This window comes from Benincasa hispida, chromosome 11, assembly GCF_027475165.1.
Source record: "Benincasa hispida cultivar pf3 chromosome 11, pf3_genome.v1.1, whole genome shotgun sequence".
Lineage (NCBI taxonomy): Eukaryota > Viridiplantae > Streptophyta > Magnoliopsida > Cucurbitales > Cucurbitaceae > Benincasa > Benincasa hispida.
Window position 1 is genome coordinate 29,784,187 of NC_143488.1, and position 11,466 is coordinate 29,795,652.

An 11,466-nucleotide genomic window follows, 5' to 3' on the forward strand; every position below is an offset into this window, starting at 1 on the left:
TCAAATGTTGTGATCTAGATTCTATCAAAAAGTGTGTGATGGGACATACTTGGTGGTTGACTGAAACAAATGTTCAAGAGTGTTATATAGTTTGTGATATATTTTATCTGATTTTTAAGGGATACTCTATCGATTTTTTTTTTTTTTTTTTATAGATTTTGATATAATGAAGTTTATGTCTAACAATTTTCACACTGAAAAGTCTTGTTAGCCATTTTGAAAAAAAATAATAAAAGAGTTTGACAATGGTGTTATAGTTATGTTAAAATCTATTGTCGGCATGTCCTTTGGGGTGCGGTGACACACAATTGAGACACACCTACTGCTCATTAACATAACAAAAATGATATATTAGTAACCTACAAGTATTTTACTATTACTTTTGTTCCCAACTTTTTTGTTATTGATATTAAATTATCACTAGTTTACTATTTTTAATTGAATATGGTACATCAATAGGAAACGTAAAAATATCGATAAAAATATCAACATATCAACAAAAAAATTTAATACTACAATATCAATTCAAATGTCCCCTATGTAGATTGTTTAAACTATGCCGACTGTACAAAACTGTGTCAACTGCAATTCAAAATTTTTGCAAGAATAACACTAATGCCCTTCCTGTCCATCACTCAAAATGTAATCAAATAAGAAAGACATCAAATATGACTATTGTTTTCAGCCTGTAGCATGTACAAGAAAATTCCTCCTGCAACTGAGACATTGAGGGACTCGAAACCACCCGCCATTGGAATGCTCAAAAGCTCACAAACATGCCAAGATTTTCCAGACAGACCACTCCCTTCGCAACCCAAAACCAAACACAACGGAAATTCTTTCAAAGAATTTGCAAACTGTTGCGAAAGAACCGATACACGTTTTGGTTCATTGCTTTCAGGATGGCCAGCCAGCATTTTCATTTGGAATTTATTTTTTAGAACCTCAAGATGATTCCAAGTGCCAGAGACTATTGGAAGCTGAAAAGATGCTCCTCGCGAGGCTCGGAGAGCCTTCTCGTTGTATGGATCACAACACCCAGGAAGCAGAAAAACACCATTCTGTTTGACATAACCGAAACGAATATATACCAGAGGATGTTAAAAGCTTGTGAGAAAATGGAGTTCTAAAAGTTCTGAATTTATCTTTTATAATAAAGTAAAATTCTTTAAGAAGGAATATAAAATTGAAACAATTGCCAAGATGCACCCTAATAACAAATTTTAGAACACACCGATTCAAGCTCAGAGGTTTCTAGACCTTCTCCAAACAAGTTAAACTATATAGAAAAAGGATGCATAAAAAGAATGTAATATTTTTAAACGTAGCATCTCATATCTATCAGCAGTTTGATAGGCCTTAGCCTCAATCTTCCTTATCAACACCAGTGGAGAAGATTCAAGAGCTCCTTGATGGCACTTAAAATTGCTATCTCGTTCAACTTAGTTCAGGCTCATTCTTTGATTTTATAAATTTATTTCATGATTTTATAGTTTTCGGGCATAAAGAAGGTAGATGAACCCTTAGGGCAGAAACCGGGTTTAAATGGACCATAACAAAGCCTTAAATCATCCTCGGCCAAAGAAGAGGATAATTACAAAAATGCCCTTAAGGGCTAGTGCTGCAGCGCCATTGAGCACTTGCACGCAGTGCCGTAGACAAAAGCAACGACAGACGTGAATGCAGCAGCGCCCCTCAGTGCTATCAAGCGGTGCTCTTTATAGTGGATGCATTTGAAGAAAGCATTGCGGGGCTCTCCTGTGGCGTCACAGCGCCATCGTGGACCGGATACAAATGCCATTCTATACATAAAACGTTGTGTCGCTCTCCTGTAGTACTGCATGCAGTGCTCTGATTACTAGCCTATAGAGATGCAACACTCCAGGCAGCACCATCGACAATTCTATAGGTTGAAAGTAGGATTTTTAATTTAGGGGCATTTAAATAATTGTTTTCATTCCTAGCACTTCCTACTGTCTATTTATTCGCTTTGTTCCCTTGTATTTAGTGTATCAATTCAATAATAAGAAAAAGATCTATATCGTGGTTTTTCTCCCTGTTCTAGGGTTTCCATGTAAGCTGTGTGTTGTTCTCGCTTTTCTCCTTTTCTCTTCTATATTTTATCATGGTATCAGAGCATGGCGACGAGACCCTAGCCGTCATCGACGAGAATCAACCACAGACTTCTTCAGCAGCCTCCATGAGAACCGACGAAGCTCCAAGCGTTGACATCAAAGCAACTATTCAAGCAACTGTGAAGGAATACCTCCAAGCCGCCCTACTACAGGTGATTCCAACCGCCGTCAATGGAGGAACGATTCAGCCCAGCCGAGGTGTTCCAGCCGCTACGCGACGGAGAGCCGGCCACTTCAGTCCAGACCGGAGCCACATTCGACGATCAGAGAATGGCGATCGCTCCCAGCCGAGCCGGTGAATCACTGTAGACGGGAGCGTCGTTCGACAGCCAGGGACTTTCGATCGCGTCGAGCCGCGCCGGTGGGTTGCTGCCGAGTCTCTCTTCCGCGCCGTTCGTCGTTGGGCTAGTCCCAGTCCAGCCGCTGCCTCCTCATGCACCGAGTCGAGCCGACGATCACCTGCAGCCTCCATTCGTGATCAACCCAGCTGACAACTCGAGTCCAACCCTCACGACTGGTTCTGTTCCTATCCAGCCGTCAATAGCTGCGTCCTTTTCAGCCGCGCCCAATCATGGTGGCTCGGCCCAATGCCCTGATGACGTTCGACGATAGTTGGCATACCTCCAACAGCAAATTTCAGACTTGGAAATAATTCTTGGCACAAACCCTCAACCAGTCAACACGGAGAATCCGGTAAATTCGTTCTCTATTTTGCCCAATGCAACTTATTTATCTAGCTCAATGGGAAATTCTGCAGGATTCCTCGTGGGAAAAAAAATTAAATGGCCAAAATTATTTCTCCTGGTCCCAATCGGTCAGAATGGCCTTAGAAGGACGACACAAATTTGGGTACTTGACAGAAGAGATTCTGAAGCCTATCACAGGCGATCCTTAAGAACGGATCTAGAAAAGGGAGGATTCGCTATTACGTTCTGTTCTCATTAATAGTATGGAATCACAGATTGACAGATCGTTACTGTATGCTGCAACTGCCAAAGATATCTAGGAGGCGGCACGGGATCTGTACTCAAAGCGACAGAATGCATCTCGGCTATATACACTACACAAGTAGGTCCATGAGTGCAAACAAGGGACCATGGATGTCACATCCTATTTTAATAAACTGTCATTGTTTTGGCAAGAGATGGACCTATGTTGAGAGATTTGTCTGGAATTGTGCGTAAGATGAGGCGCAATACTCGAAACTTGAAGAAGTCGATCGCGTGTATGTTTTTCTAGCAGGATTGAACTCCAAATTTGATAGTGTTCGAAGTCGCATATTGGGCCAACGACCTACCCCTCTCTTAGAGAAGTTTGCTCCGAGATACGACTAGAAGAGGATAGGTCATGCCATGAATAACCCTGTTACTGCTTCAACTGATGAGATTTCTTTGTATTTTGAATTGTATTTTTGCATATTTTGGCATTGAGGTTCAGATTCGATGAGCGGTTGAAGGCCCAAACATCGATTTTGAGATTTGTTGGGCATTTTCTATAAATTTTATGAGATGTTGATGCATTCTTCTTGGATTTTTCTACTTCTTATTGTTTTCCTTTCCTTGCTTGAATGTCTAGGATGAATATATTGGTAGATTAAATTGACGATTTCATCGTTAATACTTGTATGTTCATTCGTCCACGCTATGCATGTTTTAGGTGTTCGTAATTGCATCTAAAGCATGCTTAATTTGAGTAGCAATAGGTTTTAGTTATACTATGGTTCGATTATTAAGATTCTAGAATCATCCAGTAGCAAAAGATAATGGAACCTAAAGATAATGTTCTAATCAATACAATAGCTTAATACGATTAGCTAAGTAAATAGGCTTGCGTGAAAATACATAGTTAATTTAGGAATCAATATCATATTGGTTTTCCCTAGAGAGTTTGTCCAAACTTTTGTACATTCGATTAGGCTTGAGAAGTAGATAACCCATGAATAATTGCATGCTAAATCAATGAACTGATCCATAGATAGCCCAACAGTCTCTTAATCGGCGAATGTAATCTTGTGTTCACTCTCTCTTTCTCAATCTATTTTACTTTCCGCATTTTAATTTCCTACATTTAATTTTCCGCTGAAACCAAAACCAACCCCCCCATTTTTACTGCTTTCCAAAGACCAACTTAGCTTAGAGAGATTTTATCTTAGGCTCCCTATTGTTCGATCCGAACTTGCCACTTGTGCTACTCAGTAGTATACATAGTTAGTTCGGTGAATTATAAATATTATTTGATTGGCAGAAAGAGGTTTACGACACCCATTCTTTCGCTCTTTCACTTCTCATACTACAAATTTAAGTAGGCACGAAATTTATTTGGTCACGGTGATTCAACAAACTCTTGCAACCAAATTGGCGTCATTGCCAGGGAACCTAGTAGTGTTTCTCAATTAAAAGGCTCACAATTTCTTGTTTGTTCTTTCGTATTTCTTTTCATGTATAACCCAACCCTCTGAAAATCTAGATTGTTGCATTATACAGAGATTGACAAAGAGGAAATGAGACTCAGTCGAGATGCAAGCGCAACAAGCATCACAAATTGAACAAATCCTGTTGAAGACACACAATAAGAAGAGTCGGTGGAAAAAGAAGAGACAATTATGGCAGCATCACAAAACGAACAAATCTTGTTGAAGACACACAACAACAAGCTGAATTGTTTAATCCTAACAAAATAATATCCCAGCAATTCAGCAATCCAATATTGATATTCCCACGCAATCAAACATGGCTCAAGCAAAAATTTCAAACTCATTAGGTTAGTTCTAACTATAAAGCGATGACCCAACAAATAAAGCCTCCACTTATAAACTGCAAACACAATAGCCATCAATTCATGTTCGTGTACAACCTTGCAGTGATGTGTCGGTGGTAGAGCCTGAGTGAAGAAAGCTAACGGCCTATAATCTACATTAACACTGCCCCCACACCTACTCTTGAGGCATCAATTGCAACCACAAATGTTTGAGAAAAATCCAGTAGTCTCAACACCGACACAAATATCATAGCTGATTTTAACCATTGGAATGCCTGCTCATAGTCAAAATTCCACATAAAATTCCCTTTTTAAGGGGCTGAGTCAAAGGGAATGCTATTGATCCATAGTTGGTGAGGCCCAGAAACCTCTCAACTCCTTGATATTTCATGGAATTGGCCATTTATAGATAGCTTCAAGCTTCACCAGATCAGTTACTATACCCTCGCCTGAGATAATATGCCCGAGGTATTCAACTCGACTCACCCCGAACTGACACTTTTTGGAATTTGCTACGAATTGATTAGAAACTAGAACCTCTAGCACTACTAAAAGGTGAATCACATGGTATATTATTGAATTACTATATATCAATATGTTGTAGAAGCTAACATGCATTTCCTGAAATGTGGTCGTAGAATGCCATTCATAATAGGCTGAAACGTTGATGGCAATTTTTGTAGCCTGGATGCCATCACCGAGAACTTATGGTGTCCCTCATGAGTTTGATGCTGGTTTGTATACATTCAAAGAGCGCACTCGAAACCAATTATATCCCGACTTTAAATCTATCTAAGAAAAAACAGTGGCACCAAAAAGTTCATCAAGTAGTTCACCAACAATTGGAATAGAATACTTATCTAGAATCGTGGCTTGGTTCAAGGCTCTATAATAAATACAAAAATGTTAGCTTCCAATTTTTTTAAAATAGAACTTTGACTGGGTTGAATAAGGCCCAATGGCCCACAACAAGAATCCCCCGAACCAACTTTTCAATTTACCCTGTCTTTGACTCTTGGTCCTTCTCCCCCAACTCAGGTGTTGCGGGTTCATCATCTTGATCTTCTCCCACTTGCAAAACCATGATTTGCAACTCCTTGCACTAATGCCCTATGCAAAATTTTTTGTTACACTTGAAGCACAAACCTTTCTCTCTTTTACCCTTCAACTCACTTTCAATCAATTGCCAGAAAGGACCCAATGTTGTGGCTCCTGCTTTTGTCACAAAATTGCACGTCGGTCTTAAAGACGTGGAAACCCCCCATTCCTCAATTAGGGCTGATGACAATCATGCGTGATGGTGACCCGCTACTCCCACTCGAACCCAACCTAGATTACACCGCTCCACTTTTCAATTTTGGGTTGGTAACACTTGTATTTTTATTCTTTTTTTGCTGAATCAGATGGTCATCCTCATTTAATGGAGCCATCATCATCTTGGCCTCCAAGCCCATTAGTTTTCATTTTCATCTCACTTTGGATTTCTTCACTTAGCCCACAAACAAACTTACCCTCCAAGACTCCATTGCTAACGTCTTTCAAACTGATTGAATACTATTCAAATTTCCAGCGATAGTCGTGTATACAATGAATTCTTGTTGCAGCTTCATCAACTATGCATACTTATCTCCATGACCAGACGGTCAAAATTGCTCCAACAAAAGCTTTTGGAGCTCATCAAAACTGCCCACTGGTTTTTTATCCTCTTCCTACTAGTACCAATCCAACGCAAGCACAACACTGTCGCATCCAACTTATCTCTCTCTGACAATCTATTTACAATGAAATACCTCTACATGCATGATAGCCATCCATCTACATTTCTTCTTCTTCCTCCTAAAAATGGGTACCAATAATTTACTCGATCTCATATCAAATAGAGGAACCTCACCATTACTATGTGCATGAATTCCTTCCTTATCCAAAGAACTTTGGTTTAGTCCTTCACTTGCAGGCTCAATCAATTCTTATTCCATCACTTTCTTTGACTTATCAAGCCCCCTCTGAAGAAGTTGACCATCTCTCCAAATTCATCCAACCCTCCATTCGATTCATGATTGGCCTCATCTCCTCCCATAACAGTGTAAATTAGAGATCCATTTTCTTCTCTGTGGCCCACCTAACTCTTGTCAGCTTCAAAGAATCGAGAATCCATCTTGCACTCAAGTTCCAACTACTTCACACCTATCTCCGTCATTTTCTCTTCCAATGTTACAACTCTTCCTTCCATTTTTCCTACCATTCTAGAAACGATTGCTTTGATATAGAAATTGATAGGCCTTAGCATCAATTTATTTATCAAAAGTAGTGGGGAAGATTCAAGAGCTCCCCTATCTCTCCCAATTCTCATAAGAGTACCCAAATACAAATGCTGGTTGTTCAGTGGGAAAAAGGTCAAAGAATGAAAGATAATAATAAGCTGTAGAATTTTTCCTTACCCATTTGAAGGCCAAAGCAGACCTGATTAATGTACCAAGATTGCCTGGGTCCTGCAACAAGTGAAGTAAATCTCATATTAACAAATGGATACTGAATCAATATAGGAATCCCGAACCTGTATCAGTAGTACTTTATAACATCAAACGCTAAGCATAAAGGTCATCATCAAAGCACCATAGGTTATCATGGCGGGCTAGTGCCAGCACAAGGTAGAAAAATCATCTTAGTAGTAAGGATGGAAAGAAGTGGGGAAAAAGATAACTATGTAGTATTTTGCAACAACCTAGAGACAGGAAAATTAGATGCAGCAAATTACAAGACTTTGTTCAACTCCAAATGAAAGAATACCTGGATTCGCTCAAGGACTAATATTCGATGTGGAGAGGGAAAACATCTTTTAAAATCTATGTCTTTTTCATTGCCATCTACACTACAAAAACTGGCAGGTATTCTCATGAGGGCAATTGCATCAATAGATTCTGTTGATTGCATGCCAGAAAGCTTTCTCATCACAGTTGGGCTCACCCGCACAATTCGAACAGATTTATCAACTAGTCCTTCAGGAACCTCAACGTCATCTAGCAGAAGTAGGCACTCCAATGTACAAGTTATCCCATGCAGAGACTCTTGAAATTTGCAAATTTCCCTGTAAAAGACTTAAATTTAGATGTCAGCGCATACAAGACAAATGAAGTCAAGCAAATCACTTTACCACGAAGGATGGCTACTTGAGAAAAATTAACATACAAGACAGAACTAGAACTCCTAAGATTAAAGGGGAGGGAGAGCTAATCTCATGTAAAGGTGTTAGTAAACTATCTCATAGGAAGATCATCAGATAAAGTTTGTCATGCACCAAAAACATTGAACTAGAATATACAAATTGCATTATTTTATTCTAGTTTCTATTCTAATGCTTAGAATAAATTTGAATAATCTACTGTGAAATGATTGGAGCAGATACAAAGACTAGTAGACCACACATAAACTTTCAACAATTCTAACAAAAAATGAACTGCAATATGTGCAAGCATCCACAGTTCCACACAACAGAGAAATAGGATAGTCTTCCTTGCCAATCATGGAGAGAATAACCAATAGATTAAACGGAGTAACCACAAGGACAAAATAAGACTTCAAGAGAGAATTTATGCTGAAATTGTTGCAGGAAAGCACTAATTCGACATAGCTCCAATAATTTATCATTTTGCACATCAATATCGAGTATCCAAAGTTCAAAAAACAGAACCTACATCATAGTTCAATTAGAACATAGTCACAAGCAAATACAACTCTGGATAAAGCTTAAAGGTGCTTCCAAAATATTAAGTCACAAATTTGCTATTACACAGGACTTGATTCCAAGAACTCAATTCTTCAAAACATACACCAGCAAAACACCAGACACAAAACTGAAATGGGGAATTAGAGTATGGACGAAAAATAGCATGAGTGACAAAGTACTAATAACCCATGTTAGAGAATTGTTTATACCATATGATAGATTTGCAAAAGAAATTCAAGGGTTTAGTGTCCCTTGCTCGTGAAATAATGAAATTGAACCAAAAAAAAAAAAAAAAAGAATTCAAAAAATAAAACCCCACATAGACTACTTTGGTTTTTCAATCAAGAGCACGATCATGAACAGAACCCAGAAAATTGGGGCAAAGTAACTGATTAAGAGAGAACCTTATTGGAGTAGCTCCGACGACAAGGACGGTGCCATGGTAGTGGCGATAAGAGGAACTGAAGCGAAGTTTGACGCAGTGCTTAACGAAGGGGTTGGAGGTACTGGTGATGGCTTTCACATGAGAAGGAAGCGAAACTCTTGCAGCAAAATCGATGGTCTCTGCTTGGTTGATTGATGATAGCTTCGATTTGGAAAAGGAAGGTCCGAGTTTCAGATTTGAGGACCAGGAAACGCAGGAGCATTGCATTCTTCTATCTCCCTCCAGCGGCACAGCCTTGTACTGTTTTTCCGGTTTTTATTGAAAGGACAATTTGGAATCCTTGAATCAAACGGATTTGATTAGTTTACATGTCTTGATTAGTTTACATGTGTTGTCTGATTCTTGTTTCTTGTTTCTTAAAAATTACAAACAAAAATATGTTTGTTTTCTTTTCTTATTTCTTAAAATGGATTTGACGTTTGTATTTGTATTTGTATAATATACTTCTAATCGACTAGAGAAAGGGTATCATAGACCTCTCTCTGTCAATCAGATAATATTTATATTCATCGATCAAGAACTTCAACTAACTAGTAGTGTTAGTAGTAAGAACGGGGTCGAATAACAAGGAGCGTAAGATAAGATCTCTCTAAGCTAAATTAGTCTATGGAATACAGTAAAAACGAGGGGTTTTAAATTGGTTTAGTTTGACAAGAAAACTAAATACACAAAAGTATAGTGGAGAAAGTAAGATAGATTGAGAGAGAGAGCGGTACACGAGATTACCTTCATTGGTTAAGAGGCTGTCGGGCTATCTATGTATTAATTCATTGATTTATCATGCAAATATTCATGGGTTAATTGATAATCAAGCATAATCGAATGAATGAAAATCCAGAAAACTCCATAGGGAAAACCAATGCGAGTGTCGATTCCTAACTTAACTAAGTATTGTCACGCAAGCCTATTTACTTAGTTAACCATATCAAGCTCTTGGATTGATTAGGGCATTAAGTTAAATTGGCCGAATCTAACCTAGTGTATTTCCATTCCGTAGGTTTTGTTATCTTTTGCTGCTAATGATCATAGAATCCTAGCAATCGAGCCATAGCTATAACTAAAATCTATTGCTTCTATAATTAAGCATGTCATAAATACAATTACGGGTACCTACAACATGCATAGCGTGGTGAAGGAACATACAAGATTTAGTTGTCCATTTAATCTTCCAATATGTTCATCGTAAACATTCAAATAATGAATAGAAAACAAGAAGAAACGGATAATCTCAAGAACATACATCAAAATCTCATAAAATCCATAGAAAATACCCAACAAACCTCTAATTTTATGTCTCTAATCTCACTTTCTTATTAGGTACAATATGTTTAAATGTCTCTTTTCGTAGGTTTTCGAGTAAATCATGCACTTCTGGGTGTTACTGGTCGTTTGGAGTTGATTTAGAGCTATTGGAAATGATGTCAAGTACTTAGAACTTTATCGGAGCCAAAAAGACACCCCAAGGAACCGACACTTCCAAAATGTTGGAAAATGCAACAATGTCGCAGTGTTGCTTTAGAGCGTTGCAGTGCTCTAGAGATTGACATAAAACAAGAGGGTCACATGCGCATGTGGCCAAGTGAAGAGCACCGGGTGTGGGCACTGTTGCACGAGGGCTGGTGCTTCAACGAAAGGCTTCAGCATTGCAAAGTTGTCATGTTTATTACAAAATATTCTCTTTCTCTTTAGGGTTTTTCATGGTGGAATCAATGAAGGCCGAGGAGTTTTTCAAATTTTCTTCTCTCTTCATATTTCTGTCATCTTAGTTTAGGATTTTAATTTTGTTTTAGGTTGTAATAAAGAATTTCAACCTCCCCCTTTTCAGTTTGTTTATGGATTGATGAGATAAGGAATTTTATCTAGTTGGAGAGCAAGACCTATGCAATTTCTTGAGCTTTTTGGATGAATGAACTGTATTATGGTTTTTGCTTTCTTTGAATTTCTTTCATTACTATATGCATGTTTATGGATGGTTGTTCCTTCATAGATATATGTCACCCTTGCAAATCGATTTAGGCTTCTTTGATGTATTTTGTTGTTCGTCTAACTTGAATGAACCAAGTAGCAATTAGTTGATCATGTATTTTATGGCTAACCTAGAATACATGCTTTAACTAGATTCAAAGATAAAATTGATTAATTGGTTAGACTATCTAATTGGTTAATCATACAATGGAACCTTAATCATAATGTGTATGATCTTAGTCTTAGATGGCCTCTATAGAATCGAATAGGACTAGACCATGTAGTTTAATAGAGCTTAGGCTTTAATTATTAACTAGGGTGCTTGCTTGGTTTAATCGAACGATTTGACTTCTTGTAGCGACCATGTGTTCGGTTAGGTAAAGTAGGTCGTTGTGCATGCATAAATCGAGTGCATGTTTAATTAACAGTAATCGATGATC

At 38.3% G+C, this 11,466-nt stretch overlaps 1 protein-coding gene across 1 annotated transcript; it reads right to left on the reverse strand.

Annotated features, from left to right (window-relative positions):
- Positions 1 to 471: 471 nt before the first annotated feature.
- Positions 472 to 9,343, reverse strand: LOC120091108 (tRNA/rRNA methyltransferase (SpoU) family protein). The gene is made up of 4 exons (XM_039048946.2): positions 9,021 to 9,343; positions 7,680 to 7,977; positions 7,331 to 7,381; positions 472 to 1,061 (listed from the first exon to the last, which is right to left on the reverse strand). Exons 1-4 carry the CDS (start codon positions 9,266 to 9,268, stop codon positions 663 to 665), a joined length of 996 nt encoding a protein of 331 aa, XP_038904874.1. The 5' UTR covers positions 9,269 to 9,343; the 3' UTR covers positions 472 to 662.
- Between the last annotated feature and the right edge of the window lie 2,123 nt (positions 9,344 to 11,466).